The following is a 19,356-nucleotide window of genomic DNA, read 5'->3' on the forward strand; positions in this document are numbered from 1 at the left end:
ACGACACTTTTCGCCACCACGTGTGATGCAAGAGGAATGCGATCTCTAGCGTCCGGTGAGAGAGTGATCAAAAGGATCAAGCGACTGGGGAATCGCTCTCTTTCTACCAAAGTCATCGTATCGTGCAGACGTGTTCCCGAATGTTATCGAAGTTAAAATAAATCTTGCAGTGATAAGGCGTAGAAATATACTTTCGTGATTCGTTTTACAGTTTAGTGAAAGAAAGTAGTTAATTCGTGTCTCGTAAAGAAGGTAATATTCGTGTCTCGGCTTCGTGCAAAAACATTTGGTGCAACAACAAACCAGCACACGATTGAAATTTCGTGCAACAACAAACGAGCACACGATTGAAAATTTGTTTGTACAAATTTGATAGAAATCATGCCAAAAATGGTTCCCAAATGTGTTGTCACACCTCCAGATTGGATACTATATTGTTGAATAATTCACTAATAACTTTTATCCAGCATTTATGACAAGTGTCCATCTTTCCCGTAATGCTCGTGTTTACTCACCATCCTCAAGATAAAGATTTTTGAAAACGTATGATATAATGGCATGGGGCATGGTGTTAAGTCGTGCGAGTTGACGAATGCACCATTCTAGGGGGTTTGGCTTGCACTGACTAATTTATTAAACATAATAGGATAGTCAGTCCTACGTACGGGGGCACAGTCATGTTTTTACATGTATACATGTTTTAACATGTATGAAATAAATTGAAGAACAAAAAATTCAACTTTGAATAGTTAAATAGCAACAAGACTCATCTTTGATAAAAATGTAATGTTAATACGTCGAGCAGACTAAACAATACATGCGTTAGAATTCGCAAAACTGCAATTCTACCTAACCGGTAAGGTGGGGAACTAATAGAATAACACCGAAAAAATCAATTTTTTTCGAGGACACAACGAAAACATGTTTTGAAAAATGTGAACGACTTTTCTATTGCAAAATATCAAGAAATAAAAGTACAAAAACTACCCGGAGGCGGTCATTGAATTTAGGGTTAAGCGGTAATACCAGGCTTATGTAGGCTTTCTAAAAATATGAAGTTCAATGCAATCTGATATTCCCAGTGTATTATTTTTTATACATATTACCTTTAGTGTTTTAACTTATAACTGTTTCAAAAAGGTAGACAATGTGTGTTGGTTAGAGAAAATGTGTCAAGAACGCAGATTTGGAATCTGATGGTTGTTGGACATCTCGACTTGTTCTTGTTTGACATTTCTAACTGAACTAAGGATTTTGTCAAACATTTGCAGTAACTGACTCAAACGGAGACCACCCAGCGGTCTGAGCAGGTTTCAGAGGGGCTTCACAAGTCCTTTACAATCTGATCTGAAACCTGCTCCAATGAGAGGCATAATCACTGCTTTTTGGTGAACACTCCGGCAGATGCAATTCATGTCACGCTACCTATCGTCACCGAGACCCTGGTTACCCAAAAAATCGAGCGTCTCAAGTCGTCATACTCCGAGGGGCCAGATGGTATCCCAGCGACAATTCTCAAGCGTTGTGCCGTATCGGTAGCTCCTGTTTTAGCTATGATTTTTAAAAATTCACTGCGCACAAGAACCTTTCCATTACGGTGGAAGGTCTCATGGCTAACACCCATCCACAAAAGATGCAGCAAAATCGAAGCAGTGAACTATCGAGGTATTACCTCTTTAGCTGCCTGCGCCAAAGTGTTCGAGCTCCTCATCTATGAACCATTAATAGTATCTGCCGGCAAATACATCAGCACCAACCAACATGGATTCATGCCTAAGAGATCAAGTACGACAAATCTGAGGCAATTCGTTAGCGGCTGTTATAAGTCCATTGATGATGGTATGCAGGTTGATGCCATTTGCACGGACATTAAGGCGGCTTTTGACAGTGTGTCCCACAATATTCTTCTGGCAAAACTTGATAGACTTGGATTATCACCACCCCTGGTAAAGTGGATGAAATCGTATTTATGTGGTCGTTCATATGCAGTTAGAATGGGCTCCCACCAATCTAGATCTATCGGTACCTCTTCCGGCGTACCCCAGGGCAGCAACCCTGGGCCTCTGTTGTTTCTGCTCTACATAAACGACTTGTGCACGGCACTCCCGGATAATAGTTGCCTACTCTACGCAGATGATGCTAAAATCTATCGTGAAATCCGTGAGCCCGAGGACCATCTTCAACTTCAAGCCACTTTGACTGAATTTGTCTCCTGGTGCAAGCGTAACGCACTAAGCGTCTGTATCGATAAATGCGCCATAATCTCATTCAGCCGTTCAAGAGCTCCAACGCTGTTTAATTATACGCTTGATGGTCAGAACCTCGAAAGAGTGAACTGTGTAGAGGATCTAGGAGTCCTCCTAGATGCTAAACTCTCCTTCGAAGAACAGATAGACCAAGTAGTCGCTAGTGGCAATCGTCTACTTGGCTTGGTCATAAACATGACGTGCGAGCTTCGTGATCCTATGTGTTTCAAGACACTGTACTGCGCACTTATCAGACCACTGCTGGAATATGCTAGCATTGTTTGGTGGCCAGCATCTACTCGGGCACTTGCGGGGCTAGAGTCCATCCAACGGAAGGCAACGCGCTTCGCCCTTCGTGATTGGCCGCGTCGTCTCGACTACAGAACTAGGTGTTTGCTGCTTGGGATCCCGCCTCTCGCCGAACGTGTTGAGCACACCAGACTGGCATTTATCACGGGAATCTTAAACGGAACCATCGACTGTCCCGAGCTGCTTTCAAGGATTCACCTCTATGTTCCTGCCAGAATACTCCGTCGCCGACCAATGCTGGCAGTCGCTGAAACCCGAACAACATTTGGCTCTCGCAACCCCCTTCTTTGTATGTGCCGTCTATTAAATTCAGCTGACGATATTTACGAGCCTGGAATGACGATAACGGAACTGACTTCACTGTTAAGTGTTCGGAATGCGTTCAACAATAACAATATATAAATGTTCTGTTCGTTATCTAATGTGTATTGTAAACAAATTTTGACTCGAGAGGGCTTCATAGTCAATCGATTAATAAACTAAACTAAACTAAACTAAACTAAACAATATCAACACAGCGGTCCGTAGCCGGAGAAATTATCAGGAAAAATCGGCTGACACCAAGCACGCGTCTCTTTAAAACAGCTATTAACTGTGAAGGTCGTAGGTAAACGGCGCTCCAGTGGGTTGAGGTTTCTTGCAAGAATCGATCTCATCGATGTGGATGTGTGCGCTCTTGAATTTGGCTGAGATGAAACGTGTCTGTGCTTGTACTCGGGGCCACCGATTGTGCATTGTGCAATAAAACAGACAGCTGGTTTCATGGAAAAATGCTATTCGCGTCGCAGGCTTGCGATAGCAGGGCATGTTTTAATGCAAAAACTACAATTTTCACTCGGAGCCCTAGTCAAGTTTTGAAAGGGGGACATGGGACAGGGCGGGAGGGGGGGGGGGGCGATGGGCGTGTTGTTGTATGAATGTGTGCAAGCAATTTATGAACCTTTGATTCGCCCCGACTTTAACTCGTTGCACCAACGGATCAGAGTCGCTAATGCTAACTGAACCTACTTGTTCCTTACTTAATATGATTTTTGTGACAATTTAAACCATTACCGCCGCTGCGCATACTAGTGATCGGCGGGTCGACCCGAACCTATCGGGCCGGGGCCATCCGTAAGGAACAAAGTGGAAAAGAAGAGCGAGGAATAAAGTGCAGCCCCCCCCCCTCTCTTTCTATCCTCTCTCTCTCTCTCTCTCTCTCTCTCTCTCTCTCTCTCTCTCTCTCTCTCTCTCTAATGATATGTCATTGGTTGCTTTGTGTACGTTCGACATACATTTGACAATGTTGTATTGAGATTTTACGAATTGGAAATGAAGCTTACAGTTGAAGCTTGAGTTAGTTAGCGAAACCCCGTATTTTACAACCTGGTTTGAGAACCTGTACAACAAAAGGCGGTTTGTCAAAATATGCTCAGTATTACACCACCTGACTTCCTATAATATGGTAGCCTATAAAGTGAAGCAAGTGCGAAGTGCGGAGTGCGAAGTGTGCGAAAAGTGCGGAGTGTCCCGCTGCGCAAAGCGACGGAAGAAATCAAGGCGTTCGGAGAATTTTATCATGCCATCTTTTTCCCTCCAACGGCAAATTTGTCGAGCAGCTCGTCGAGCTGCCCGTCCCTGGCTCCGCCTCATACCCCTCGCCTGAGCGCGCTGTCGAAGGTTTGGATGTGTTGGTGCGTCAGACGGCCAATCGCTGTCAGCCGTCGTCTGTGCTTTTTCCCACCATAGCGCTATCTCTTTCTCGCGTGTGGTCAATGCTCGCGAGCTGTTGTGGCGCCTAAAAATGCCGTTAACCAACATTGCGGCGATGAAGTTGCATTTTCACAAATCAAACAAAAAAAGCGCAATAAGTTCAATTGCTGCAATGTAAAAATGACTAACGAATCGCTAGGTTACGCAGGAGGATTTGCTGTGCAACGCGCAGAACCCTAATTCGCATTGACACGTTCATCCCGGCGCTGTTTTTCATCAGCTTTCCGTTCCGTCGGCATCTAGAACGCAAGCTGCTTGTGAAACCGGCACACTGGAAAGTTCACTGGCAGTCCCTGCGGCCTGCCATCGAACAGAACGTGTTAAGCATTAAGCATAACTTTGTAACACTTAGCTTTTTTTTCTTTTCGTATGGTGTAGATTACACAGATATGCTGAGCCGTCTGCGCAACGGTGTGAGTGTGCGTGTGTGTGCAAAACTGTCGCCAAATGTGTTTTCTTCCGGAATGTTATGATCCATCAGTTAAAGAAAGGAAGATGTTCATGATAGTGGCGGATTGGGGGAATCGGGGGTCCTAGACGGAAAGACGAGTTGAGGCCCCTGTGAATTGTAACAGTTGACCGGGAGGAGGGAGTACTGACACACAGCTGTTGGGAGATTGAACAGTATACCTAAATTCCCGGCGGGGAGGGCGGTGGCCATGGGGCCCCTACGATCATCGGTCACAAGCCCTAAAATTGTTGCCAGCATGGGGAGGGGAGGAGAGGGGTGCATATGGTTCGCCAGCCACGGGGCCCCAACGACCATCTTTCCGAGGGCCCTTGTCGCTAATATTCTGTCCAATTGTAGACAAACGGCATACTACAGACTAGAGATCTTCGGTGACCGCCTAGTCCGCCTACCGTTAGATCCGCCGCTGGTTCATGACGGTGTTTTTTTTTTAATTGTTGAGGTGCATCCTTCCCCCTGCCTGCAGCGTATGTATCGGGCAGGAGACAGTGTGGCAGTATGCAAGTTTCCCGCTGGATAGGAGCGGTCTCGCGGCACCGCTATCATTCCGCACATTATAACAGCATGCCCGTCGTGGGTTCTAACTAGTGTTGGCCGTTCCGGTCCGAACCTAGTAAAAAAGTTCCGTTCTTTATGCAGGCCGTTCCGTTCCGATCCTTTATACAAAATCGTTCCGTTCCGTTCCGATCCTTTATACAAAATCGTTCCGTTCCGTTCATTCCGTTCTTTCCGTTCATTCCGTTCCGTTCCGTTCATTCCGTTCATTCCGTTCATTCCGTTCCGTTCCGTTCATTTCGTTCTTTCCGTTCATTCCGTTCTTTCCGTTCATTCCGTTCCGTTCAATTCGTTCGCTCCGTTCCGTTCCGGTCTTTGCCGCTTCAATATTGCCCTTTAATATCTAGCAAACCCTTTAATAGTTATCAATTGTTTACTATTATTTCGTTACTTAGTGATAGTGAATAGTGATAATCTATCTATTGGAATTAAAATTACTCACAAACAGTGATATGTATTCGAGAGAATCAATTAGTTCGCCGATTTAGCTGTACAATAATTTAAGCAGCTCTCAGAGATTTTTTTTTTTACTTTGATTGCATCGATAGCTGTGGCAAAACAACAACAACGTATTTGAATTTTAAACGAAGTGCCATCGAAATAAACCTGTTGAATGCAGAGCTCACGTAGAAACAAAACAAAAGTAATCGGCCAGTGCATGAAGTCCGTTCACCGATATCAGTTCGTTGCTTATTTCAAAATGAGCGTACAACACAAGTATCCGCGACGCAAAACCTCGCGGATTTCTTTCGATACAAACGGGAACGATTGGATTTTTCATAAAAAAGTGAGTGACTGACAACTCTCTCTGGAGTGCTAAACAGTTCAGATTGGGTGTCGCGACGAACGAATTTTGGCGCATGGAATGTTCTGGCCTTATATATATTAGTAATACTAATAGTGGGGGACGGCCCGTGGTATAGTCGTCAACTCGCACTAAAAACAACATGCCCGTCATGGTTTCTCATTAGAGTTGGGCATTGGTTCTTTCAAGTAAACGTGAATGAATCGAGTCGTTTATCAAAATGAACGTGATTTCTTTCGTTTTTTTGCAAATAGCAATACTCGTTGATTATGTGAATAGGTTAGGTACTAGAGGTGGGCGTTTCGGAACGTTAATGAACCGAGTTGTTCATCAGAATGTACGTGAACTTGATTTCGGTTCATTCGTTCTTTTGAAAATGGCAAAATAGCAAGCAATAGAGTCGGTACACATTTCGAAAATCGGTAAAAATTCAGATCAGCTCGTCTAGTGGCCTGAGCATCATGCCAATACAGGCGTCCCCCGAGTTACGACCCCCTCGAGTTACGACGATTCGCAGATACGACGATTTTGATTTTGACAGTTAAAAGTTGTCATTGACAAGAAATTGATGTATTTTTTTGAATATCTGGGCTGATAACCGCTATACACACATTTCCAAATATTCCACAACTACCCTATCTTGAATATCTATATTGTGTACGGCTTTTGGAATATAATTATTACATTATCGAACATTATTTTAAATAAAATACACGACATCATAGATTTCAACTCTTCATTTTCGATTATCAACTTTATATCCATAGATATTCGACATACGACTTTTTCAACTTACGCCTTGCTTTAGGATAGTTTTTAGGTCCCAAACATAGTCGTATCTCGGGGGACACCTGTATTTAAAATTTATTATTTGACGATATAGCGTTAAAGCAGCTAAATGTACCGTTTCTTGTTTTGTATACACATTTTTGAATGTTGCTAGTTTGTCAATTGTTTTTTTATTTATTTCAAAATGATAATGAATGCATCAAAACAACAACATACTTAAAATTTTATGAACCGGTTCATTCAATTTTTTACGTCAACTGAATGGCTGTACGGTTCTGGCTCATTTGGTACACCTCTAGTTATCAAGCCCCATATGGACCGTACTTCCCATGCGTAGAACTGGCTTTCCTACTATAGGCATAAATCAACAAGTGCTTTAGTGGTTTATGTAGAACTTGACCGACAACGGGTTCACTTTCAATTGAAAAGAAAGAGTTGTACTAAAACGGCAGCAGGGTTTGCAGTTGTCAGCAAATTATAGAAACGGCAACACTCATATCGTTATAATTCATGTACGAAACATTTTATCATTTTGCCATAGCTGCGTTAAACGTGTCGTTTTAGTTTCATCACAGAACCTGTTACTCCTACAAAATCTAATATTAATTCATGTCATTTCTTTTTCTAGGATCTATTTGATGAGAATTCGGAAAGCTCGATTATGCGCATGCTAAACCGCATCATTCTGGCATTAGAATACATTTCAGATAATTTAGGACACGAACATATTCTTCCAGCGATATCTGTTCTTGGTACCGTAACCTTTATTCTTATCATTGGATATCTAATGTCCTACCTGCTACATTTAGAAGAAGAAGACATCCAACTTAACAAAAGCAAACGCTTGGAAAATTCAAACGGTAAGTATATCATGTCATGCATCGTTTCCTGGGCTAGTTTTCGACAATTTCTCCTAAAGTAACTAAGTATTTAAAACAGTGGGGTCTCTCACGATACGGAGGTTGACAGCTGGAGGTTGAAATCATGTCAACACTCCATACAAAACCACACACAAAACTATCCTGCGATTTTCAGCCTATATTATTTCAGCATCAAAGCTAGAATTAGATTCAAGTACCAACTCGAACATATATCAAAACTAGATCGTGCTTTCATTTATACAGGTGTATTAAAGAGATCTGGTGGTGGAATTTAGAATTAAATTGTATGTAGAATAGGTGGCCTCACAGCCATAGGACTACTTTTTAACAACATTTGGTACAGTCGTCAACTCGTACGACGTAACAACATTTCCGTCATGGGTTCAAGTCCCGAATAGACCGTAGGATTGTCCTGCTATGGTAACAATAAGTCACTGAAAGCCAAGCTCACTTCACTAGTGGGTACAGGCAGGCCTTGACCGACAGCGGTTGTTGTGCCAAAGAAGAAGAAGAATGGATCAAACACACCAGAGCTACCGATTTGACACTTTCAAGAGTAGGCCGCATTCATTCTGCACTATGCCCGATTCATACTTCACAAGGCCCGAATAGAAATGACAATGCCCAATTGAGGGTTTACGTCGCTCGAAAAAGTATTTACGGCGACCGATAACGCTTTGACGACGCCCGATTGGCTAAGCAACCCGCTGCGCAAAGCGATCGAAAACTTCTCAACCTCTCGCTCAATGTAGCTAGTGAGCAAGAACCATTAATGATAAAGCGAGGTGAAAGGAGGGGGGGGGGGGGGGAAGGAGGGGAGAAAGAGAACATGGGTGTGTACTATTTTTCGGCCATAATCATTTTTGAACCAACATGGTCGCGTACCGGAGCTTTTTTTCAGAAAGAGACAAACAGCGCGTTCTCTCGAAAGATCGTAAACACCTCAATCGATCAAGAGCTTCGATCGGTTCCTCGGTCGTTTCTGTTCGCTTTCTCGATCGGTGTCGATGGAAAGCGAGCTAGAAACCGAGCTCAAAAAATGCTCGATTTTGTTGTGCGAAAAACCCTGTATTTTCCTTCCACACTATACAAGTGAATTTAAGTGTTTTCAAAGGTAACATGAGTGAACGGGTGTCGTTCATTGCGGGTTTACTGATTTTATTCGCTAGCGAAATTTTTATTTCACTAGCGCATCTGGCAGCCATTGGCCAATATTGGTATTTGGTACATAGATATGTTGTGCATACATTTTCTCCATTTTCGCGTTGTGTACATCAACGATGACAAAACTACTTAAACATTGATATCTGGCACAATCATTCCCTCGATTGGTCAAACACTTCCATGAGACGCCAACAGTGAAAATTTAAATCTAGCAGCAATTATGTTCAATGTACCAGGGCCTCTAGAAAGAGATTCACACAAACAGTTTAAAATCAACCATTTCTTGTTTTGTCTTGTAGTAAGTATGAATTTGAATAAATGGGCATGTTAAGCAGTTTACTGAATATTCCTTTGAATATGCAACAAAACACATATTATTCTTACACTATTACAGGCCTCCACCATTTATATATGGATTAAAATTGCCATATAGCCTGTAAATATCTTAAACACATGAAAAAAGTGTAAAAAAAGTGTTCTTCTATTTTTAACTAAAACGAAACATCAATTTTATCCCGTGTGAAACCGGCTTAATAAGCTAGTCTTACGATAATATTTTATGTTGTCATTTACTAATTCGTTAATTAATTAATCAATTAGTAATTCGATCAAGTGGTGCCATCGAAATGTTCAACTTCTGTTTACAAAATACCTTCTTCTGTAGTGGATGTACATAGTAGCAATAAATATCCCATTACCTTTTATTACCACCCATGCTGACTAACAAAACAAGAAACCCTAGATGACATTCTTAACGCAAGGGGACGCACGCACGGGCTCAAAACTGTTTTTTAATCATTCTTCATTTTCTTTTTTCTCATCATCATCAAGGATGACAAGTGCAGTGCATAACTTACTATGCTAAACATAAGATAAACACACATAACATAACGCATATTACATTAATTAGAAGGCTTGTTTATCGTAAACAGCACATCTGCGTTTAAACTCAGTTACAGTTTAGTTCTGGATATCGTCTCGAATGCCCTTTAAAGGTCTAAGAACACTGCCGCGATTGACATCTCCTCTTCTATCAAACCTTTCCATTTTGCAATCAACAAATTTAGAGCAGTTTCACATGAGTGTCCTTCCCTGTATCCGGATTGCTCGCGAGCTAATAGTTGATTGGTTTTCAGAAATGTTACCAATTGTTGACCACTATCTCCAAAACTTTTTTCCAAAATTGGGGCCCTATTCGTTTTAAGTTCGTAGGCTAAAAATTTCAGCCTGTCAGCTGTTTGCATTGTGTAGCAGTTTTCGAGCAGCTATCCAAGTCGGTATAATATACAGGTGGGCTTATCTCCAGGTGTATGAATTTAGAAGGCTGATTTTTATCGCTTCTGTTACTGAATGGAGATTATAAGAGTGTTTTTTGTATTCGTCAAGCCTCCAGAAAGCTTGTTTGAATAAAAGATTTCACCCGTTTTGTCAAAAAGTGATGTTCAAATTTGATTATAAAAAATATGCTATGAGACCACCTGGACTACATATACTTTGATTCTATATTCCATCACCTGATCTCTTTAATGCATCTTGGGATAAATGTAAACATCACCTTGTTTTGCTATTTTTCGAGCAGGTATTCGAATCTAATTCTAGCTTTGAGGCTAGAATAATCTAGACTGAAAAGTGCAGGCTAGTTTTGTGTGTGGTTTGTATGGAGTGTTTACATTATTTCAGCCTCCAACTGTCAAACTCCATACAAAAAACTGACTAGAATCGTGAAGCGCCCCTGTATCACACACCTAACTAGCATGGAAGTCTAACTGATTGAGACGAAGATATGTACTTCTCACATTTGTAGAAAACATTTGCATTGTCTTTTACTGATTTTCATATTAATTTGTAAGTGTCGAACACCTTTGATATTAAACACCTTTACATGGCCTTTGACATAATACCGGTTCACCACTTGATACCACAGTCTTGAAGCATTTAGAACACTCCGGTGAGCGCTCCATGGTGCTAGGTGAGAATTCCCTCCGAAGAGGAAGACAGGATTACAAACGAATAATACAGACACTACTTTACCTTCATGCCTGCACATATACCATAATCATCGCTAATGTTGCTATCAAGCGTCGTTGCCGAATGACTCGTCAGATTCACAAAAGATGCACTAATCACAATTTAATTTGTTTAACACTACTGAATAAACTACACATATTATCGGTACAATATTCATCTACGCCGGTAGCACATATTTAAGTAGTAAAACCAAACTTTGCACCACTTAACACATATAAAATTTACGAGACAACCTAGAACACCACTGCACTTGTCAACCATACACACAGATACAGAACAGGATCTGGGACAGGATCTTGTAGGTGGCATTACCCAATTGACATTTTCAGGCACGAATAATCGGGAATTCGAGCGAATTCTCTTAAACTGGAGCCTTAAACTTCCCTTAAACTGCACCAGTTTAAGGGAATGTAGAAAAAGGCATTTAAAATCAATTGTTTCCTATCGTTATAGTTGGTCATGGAGCCATTTTATACATATCGATTTTTTACAAAATAACATCACACAAAATTTTATTTTGTTTTTCATAAAAAATCTAAGCTACGAAAGTAAAATGAGCTCGACGGCATCGTCAATCGATAGAAGAAAATCTAATTTACGATCACACCAAATCTTAGCGCTTTCAACTCACTCGATCATACACAAATCTACAATTTCAGGCGTATCGAGTACTAATCGAGCAGATATGGGAAAACAATTTCGAGCAAATGTCACTTGGGTAGGGACTGCGATGGCTCGAGCAATCCAATCTGTCGCCCTGAATGACACCCAGCTTCCACTCCTCCGGTAGTTCCTCCTGCTCTCAGACTTTCACGATCAGCTGATGCATTTCGGCGGTAAGCCTCTCCGGCCACATCTTGAAGAGCTCGGCCGCCAGTCCATCACAGCCAGCAGACTTATTGCTCTTAAGCTGCTTCATGGCGCTGGCAATCTCATCCAGAGATGGCGGGGGCACCTCGTCGTCTGCGCCGATGCTGTCGCTGTTGTTACTACTGTGCTGCTGCCGTGGTGGTTGCCTTGTTCTGCCACTTGCGTTGCCTTGTTGAGCCTCTCCTGTCTCTGATCCATTCAGATGTTGTTGCGAAAAGGTACTCAAAAGAAAGTTTCGTAGATATTTGTTAGTGGCAAAAAATCACAAAATTATTTTTTATTCTCCGAGTAACTGGCGCGAAAAGAGGCCGGGAGTCCGTCCTCCGGCCCTTTTATCCTGTCACCACCTCCCGCCATCGCGATTCAATCGCGATGGAGTTTTCTCCTGTCGAGCAGTGGAATTCTACAACGGTTTCCTCTCTACATTTGTAGTGTTCCCCAGAACCATAACAAACGCTGTTGTCACAACATTCTCCCCATCAGTCTAGCGCCCCTGGGTGCTACACTCATATGACGTTTGTTTCTGCTCGCTCTGTTCCCCACTGCTGTCATTAATCCCATGCGGTCTCCCTTGTTGTTCTTTGCTAGACTCATCACTCGACTTAACCTATTCGTCTACATCTAGAACAGCAAATTTTTGTCTCCGGACGCTCTAAAATCCTGTTTACCGTCTGCACTGTCCCTCATCCCTTGCACAAATTACGCTTAAAACTCTCTCCATCGGCCAACTGTTCCTCGGCAAATTTCCGTCCACAATCACTACAACATCATCTACCTTGATGCGCGAAGCCGGATGAAACCATTTCGATCTGCGGGTTAGTTTAGGAAGATAATCCGCGACCCACCACTTCCAGAAAAGGTCCGCATTCCCTTGTGTGGCGCTCCAAGACGATGTAATCGATGCCGGGGAGTCATCGAAGAACGCCGTAGTTTTTCTTCCGTCTGAGCTGCCTAGCAGTAGATGGTTTGGGGTTATGGGAAAGTCCAAGTCATCATCAAGCGGCATGTAGGCCAGCGGCCGGGAGTTTACCATCATCTCAATCTCCGTCATCGTGGTGAGTAGTATTTCATGGTTGTCGGTGTAGCACATGGACCAAACACAGTACATCCAAGTCTCGTCTTTGCGGCGATTGGTTCGTCGAAGCTCCCTTCAGCGCATCTTGACGGTTTTCCCAGGTGGATATTTTCCATACCGATCAGGATTCGTGGCTTCACTCCAGCATAAGAAGCTATCCGCAGGCCCCTTAGGTGTGAATATTTCTGGGCCAGTTCCTCGAGCGGTAGCGTTTGGGCTGGAAGTGATAACTCGTTCACCGTGTGCACCTTTTGAAGATCGTATGTTGGAGCTCCCCTGTAGACGCCTGATATCCGCAGCGACACCATTAACGAATTGGCCTCCTCGCGTGTAGTGTCACCAGTCCATTTCAGGCACAATGGATGTGGAATGCCCTCAATGCCAAGTTCATCGATCAACCTTCGATCAATAAACGTCGCCGAACAACCTTCGTCCAAGAAGGCGTAAGTGTTGACATCCTTCTTCCCGCCGTATATCGTGATAGGTATGTAACCAAAGAGTGAGTTCGGTTTAGTGCTTACGTGATTGTTCAGTGCGTGTTGTGTGCTGCCGCTGCGTTGTGTAGTGTCACATTCTACGTAAAGCAGTTGGTGGTGTTTCGCCTGGCATCCGTCCATGCCGCAAGGAGATCGGACGAAATACGGGCCTCGGTGTGTTCCGAGACATATATGGCACCGACGATGTTCGTTAATGTAAACTCGACGTTCCTAGATCGTTAGCTCCTGAAACCTTGCGCAATTTACGAGTGTGCGACATGTATCGTGGCAAAGCGCGCATGTAGTGGTACGGTGAACGTTTAGGTGGTGGTGGTTAGTTTGTGGTCGGCGCGCCGGTTGTGATCGCGTCGTTTCAGTGTGTTGCGTATATTTTTCGAACAGGTTAACCTCGGCACTCGCGGCCACCGCAATTCCGGTAAACCACTTGCCGAATTCTCCTATGGTCTTCCTCGCTAACTTCACCTTATAGCGTGCCCATTGCAGGCGTCTCTCGGCTGGTAATTTTGCAACTAACTCCTTTAGCAATGCAACGTTGCAATTATAATCTTCTAAACCGGACGCTTTTATTGTGGCGCACAACTTGCGTACTGCCTTGCCAAAGTTCGCCAAGGTATCGAGCCTTTCGGCTCTGACTGGTGGTAACCTTCTCGCCTTATCGACGAGGTTGTCCACTATCAGGTCGGGACGACCATAATCTGTCCGCAAAATGTCTAAAACTTCCTTTAGACCATTCGGGAGTAGAAGCACATGATCCACGGACTCTAATGCAGGTCCACGTAGCGCCTGTTGGAGTCGAATCAGATTTTCATCATCCGTAAACCCGCACGCGGCCGTGGATCGCTCAAAGGCGGTGATAAACAAGGGCCACTGTTCCACCGCCCCTGAAAATACCGGCAGCTCTTTGGGAGTGTTTTCACGCGCCGCCTTTTGACTGGATGTTAATGGCAGTCCCACGGATGCACCTTGCGATTTTGGGGTCGGCGTTCTTGTCGGTGTCATCGTCGAACTAGTGTAGGGCGCCGCCGCGGCGGCCATTGCTCCTGACTTGTGAGCCTGGCTGAGTTGTTTGGCCCGGTGTTTCGTGATGCTGACTACACCACACGCCTCCATTGCGCGTATTCGCGTTCCATGGCGGCGGCTTGGTCTATCGCCAAGGTCCGGTCGTAGTCCGGAGGGGTACTGTTCGTCGTTGGGGTCGAGGGTTGCTGACCCCGGCTTGCGCTCGCTATCGCGCATTCCTCTCGTGAAGGTGCGGCAGCTACCCGCATAGCACCCGCTGTTGCTGATTTGCTTCCCGCTGGGGTCGAAGGTGAATGACCTAGGCGCTCCCCGCCATCACGTTGAACTGTCGTAGTCTTCCCGACGCGTTTCGTGTCATGCAGCCAGACCTCCGTCTTCTCCACGTAATCACTACCTCGGCTGTTGCGATCGGATTTCTCCTCCTCCAACTCCAGTCCCAACAATTCGAGCTCTAGCTCCTGTCGAGATTTCTCGAGTTCGAATTGTTTCTTGCGGATCTCTAGCCACTTTCTCCTTACTTCCAGGTCGCGGGGTAATACCGCGGGCTGCAAGGCTGATTCGTCCTTCCAGACAATATTTTCCGAGGCACTTTCGCGCCTTTCCGGGGAGTTCCGGGGCGTTTCCTCCGTATGCTGCTCAATCACCTCACAGCTTGCGTCCTGATTTGCTCCTGCGTCCATTTTCCGCAACGACGGGTTTTCACAGTCACTCCAAAAAAAGGTCACTCGCGAGTTCGTGCTGCTCTCAACTTACAGTGAGACTTACACAAGATTATACCGCGCGTGTAACGTATATAATTTCGACAATCGCGAGTTCGTGTCACGACACTTATTTAGACCGCACAGTGTTCACTTAACTTAATAACGACTAGATTTTTTTTATTTAGTAGGGACGGCTTTGCCGTATTGCTTATAACGACTAGATTTTAAGAGTGTCAAAAGTGCGGATTTTGCGTAAAGATTCCACTAAAGTAAATGGGGAGGTGTGCTCAGCGCTCACGCTGGGTCACTCAGGATGCTTGAAATAAAATGTTAACAAGCATCGATTTTAAGCATGCATGTCGCGCGACATTTTGCCAAGCGGGTCTTGAGGAGGTGTGCTGGAAAGGCGTGACAGTGCGCCAGTAGCGTACCCGCCCTTCTGACAGAAATCGCGCGACATGTAGGCTTAAACTCGTAGCTTAAACAAAGCTTATTGGCATTCAAAAGTTTAAGCCACGCTGAGTGCCCGCTCACGAGAGGCTTGATCGTTTAAGCTACCGTTATCCATTTAAGCTACGCACTCACCGGCTGTGAGTGCTTTCGCTCACTATTCTCCCCCCTCACCCTTTCTTTCCTCCTTTCTGATCCACAATTGCCCGTTGCTTCGAGCCGTTACGAACTGGATATCTGGATCCTATAACAATATACAGTTTATAAACTCAAAAAGAAAAAAAACACCAGCTATCATCACACTTTACACAACTTACCTGCTAATTTAAACCAATTTAACGCCTTTACGCTTGCGCACACTGACACTCAATCAATCTCAGTCAATTAAATAAATATTGGTTAACTGCACTTATATGCTCGGTAAGCACAAGCAAATTAAACTGTAATTTATTGAAATAATATTAGTTAAACAGCATAAATCACTCCAGAATTTCACCGAACCAAACCAAGCCAATTTTTGTCAACACTGATATCTGTCAAACAAGGGAGGCGAACCACAGATGAAGAAAACAACTTTTATCACTATGGAACAGCTTCAATACTTGTCCAAATTTTTAGAATAGTTTTGTGTACAACTTTCATTTGCCAGGAAAAAAAGATTTAAAATACAACACACATTTATTGAATAATTATTACTCTTAAACTAATTGTAAATTATTGTGTGTTGTATTAAATATCATTAAATTATGCTTATCTGTTTTATTTCTGTTTTGCCAAATAGAACTATGATTCGCCCATTGTTTCTTTCGCTCTCTCATCAAATTGAAAATTTTACCAACACCGCAAATGTGGAAGCATTGCGGCATGAAGTAGGTTGGTAAGGCATGGCGGAGTGAGAGCGAGGATCTCACACACAGATGTAACAATAACCCATCATTGCAATGACGGGAGCAATCGGTCATGGGGGGTGTGTGGAGTGCAAGTGTGTCTCTCAAGCTCAGAGCCGATTTTTGCTTAACACCTCAAAGATGGGAGCGCTCAGGGGTGGAGACGTATGGAAGTGTGCGAGTGTGTCGCATGATTGCTCGCACGTGTAGAACGGGGGTAGCGAGAGACAGGGTGTACAGGCGATTTCTGCCAAGAGGGCGCTTGGCAAAATGTCGCGCGACATGCATGCTTGAAATCGATGCTTGTTAACATTTTATTTCAAGCATCGTGAGTGTCCCAGCGTGAGCGCTGAGCGCACCTCCCCTCATTCTCAATGCCGCGTTTTTGGTTAATCCTCGCTCCCACCCTTTCTTTCCTTCTCCTCAACGGACCCACCATTCCCGCGAGCGTAGACCGATCAAAAAATTCCAGGAAATTCCGACAGTAAGTGTGCAGTTTTTTATTCACAGAGCTATTCGGGAATATTTCAATTCTTGATGGCGCGTACTGGCGATAAAATCGTTGGCTGCTTGATCCACCGATGGTACGTGCTGTTGGAAGAGAAACACTTGCTGTTTGATGCGTTTGCCTGAGGAATGAAAGATATATCGAGCATTAGAATGGTGAACAAAACTAGTACTATTTAAAACTTACCGATCACGAAGGTATTTTAAATTAAACGGCGACTCTGTATGCCCTATCCATCTCCTTTGATCTGTTATCAGAAGCTTTGGTGATGAAATAGCTACGTGTGATGGAAAATAATAGAAGAATAATCAAACATTAAAAGTAGTACGATTGTTAGAACACAAACATCATTTGGAAGATTCTTCTTCTTATGCATACACTTACCCGTAGATCATGTAACAAAACATACTGCATTTACGCCTGCGTTGACATCTTTCACGATTAATTTAACCACTTTTCTATTATCATTTAATAATTTTCGCTGCATCTTCCGGCACCAATCCTTCCAAAATGAAATTTGCATTCGTTCTGGCAATGAGTTTCGAACGATCAACAACACAGCGCGAGAGTGAAGAACACAAAATAAATGGCACTATGTACAAGTGTTGATCATATGGTCAAAATAAAGTATAATGTAATTTATTTTACTTCAAATGAATTGATTTTATTCTGATTTAAATTTCAACTATTGTTATCAGCCTAGTTGATAATGTTTAAAATTTTGATGAAGTGAAAACATCATTACCAGATAAATGAAACGATAATCGACGCATTTTGACCATATCGAATTATGATCGTCTTTACACATAGTGTCATCTCTTGCGCTTCAGGGTCTCACGCTCAGAGCAAAAATTCTCCCATCTTCGCAACGGTGGGAGCGTTCAGCTGTGGAGGGCGGGAGGAGTGCGAGTGTGTGTCTCATGCACACAGCGAAATTTTGGTCAACACCTCGATGGTGGGAGCGTTTTTCCATGGGATGAGGTAGTGGAGTGCGAGTGTGTCGCATGATTCCTTTAAAACTAGGGCCATGGGTAGCGAGAGGCATCATAATGAGTTACTCTTTGCCAAGCGGGTACTTCATCGAACGTAATTCTGGACTTTACAACCGGGTCTTAACAATACTATAGCGGAATTTGGGGCAAGTGTGCCATAGGGGCAAGAGTGCCACCAAGCATTTTTTCCATAAAAACTTTAATAAAATTATCAATTGTGTATACAGTTAGTTGCGTTCCAATGACTGGGTATACTGTGTGAATTTCATATAGACCAATCTATTTTTCCCATTTTTTTCAACTGATTTATGTTGAGTTTCAAAATTGAGTAGACTATTATAGTTTTTTAGTAGTAGTAATCAGTTATCAAACATAGTAATAAAACCAAAAAAGCTCTCAAAAATCATGGGAACAATCAACCGAGAAAATATTTACACCATCGTACAACTGAGAAAACTTTAAGTTTTTTGTGGGGTTAGTTGAAAAAAACTTTCTTTTTGTCATAAAAAATCCCATTTCAAAAAAGATACAACTTATGGGGCAAAAGAGCCCCCTCTATTTGGGGCAAGTGTGCCACCATCTTTCATAGGTGCGAGCTGTCTAAAATCTACACATTGTTGTAGCGTGCAGCGGTATGGTGTGCTATTTGCGATGAAAAAGGTTTCATCGATGATTCAAGACATGTAGGAATATTAGTGCCACAAACGAAACAATTTCCAATTATCTAAGTAATACGTTTATTTCAACCAGGTGTCCGTCTTGCCCCTTTACATAAAAACAACGTCGTTTTGGACCCTTTTTAAAACGCTTCAATAACAGTTTTGTTTGCACTTTTTTCAAGCGAAACTCATTGATGAGTGAGGAAATTCCGCTTTTCAATGTTCCTGCCTTCTGTCGTGCTCCTCTTGTGAGTCTCATGAAAGTGTATGAGGATCGGCGCATGCGATCTATTGCTGTGCCATTTTACAATGGCCGGTATCTGCGCCGCTTGTGCCAATGACATCGTACCTGTTGATCGAATTGTGAAATGCCAGGGTTGGTGCAATGCCGAGTTTCACATGCAGTGGACTCTCTGAGGAACTGTCCGCTATTATAGAGTCCTGTGCACAACTTTTTTGGGCATGTTAGGCTTGTGTAAAGTTCCATAGAGATCCGCGTTCGGCTGTGCTTAGGTCGTCTACCCCTTACACACACACCACTGTCGACTTATCGTCCAGCATTGCCGACCTTAAAGCGAGCCTCCATAGTGAGCTGCCAAAACAAATCACTGTCGGTATTAAATGCGATCTCCTCGAAGTGCTGAAGGATGAGATGCGTTCCTGTTTGCTTTCATCACACACCTCAACCGATTTACCCAC

The 19,356-nt window shown here is 43.3% G+C and overlaps 2 protein-coding genes across 2 annotated transcripts in view; one reads left to right on the forward strand and one right to left on the reverse strand.

Moving 5' to 3' along the window:
* The window catches only part of LOC120951927 (dnaJ homolog subfamily C member 16), a 53,549-nt gene that overhangs the window by 6,733 nt on the left and 27,460 nt on the right, over positions 1-19,356 (forward strand). The window contains exon 3 of the mRNA XM_040370939.2: positions 7,554-7,785. Within this exon, the coding sequence (XP_040226873.1) occupies positions 7,554-7,785 (232 nt within the window). The remainder of the gene's footprint in view (positions 1-7,553; positions 7,786-19,356) is intronic.
* The window catches only part of LOC120951945 (uncharacterized), a 7,006-nt gene continuing 1,091 nt past the window's right edge, over positions 13,442-19,356 (reverse strand). The window contains exons 1-2 of the mRNA XM_049607110.1: positions 17,391-19,356; positions 13,442-17,283 (exon numbers count right to left, since the gene is read on the reverse strand). The exon at positions 17,391-19,356 is cut by the window's right edge and continues 1,091 nt beyond it. Of these exons, the coding sequence (XP_049463067.1) occupies positions 14,532-15,140 (609 nt within the window). The 5' untranslated portion in view covers positions 15,141-17,283; positions 17,391-19,356 and the 3' untranslated portion in view covers positions 13,442-14,531. The remainder of the gene's footprint in view (positions 17,284-17,390) is intronic.

This window comes from Anopheles coluzzii, chromosome X (genome assembly GCF_943734685.1).
Source record: "Anopheles coluzzii chromosome X, AcolN3, whole genome shotgun sequence".
NCBI classification, from domain to species: Eukaryota; Metazoa; Arthropoda; class Insecta; order Diptera; family Culicidae; genus Anopheles; species Anopheles coluzzii.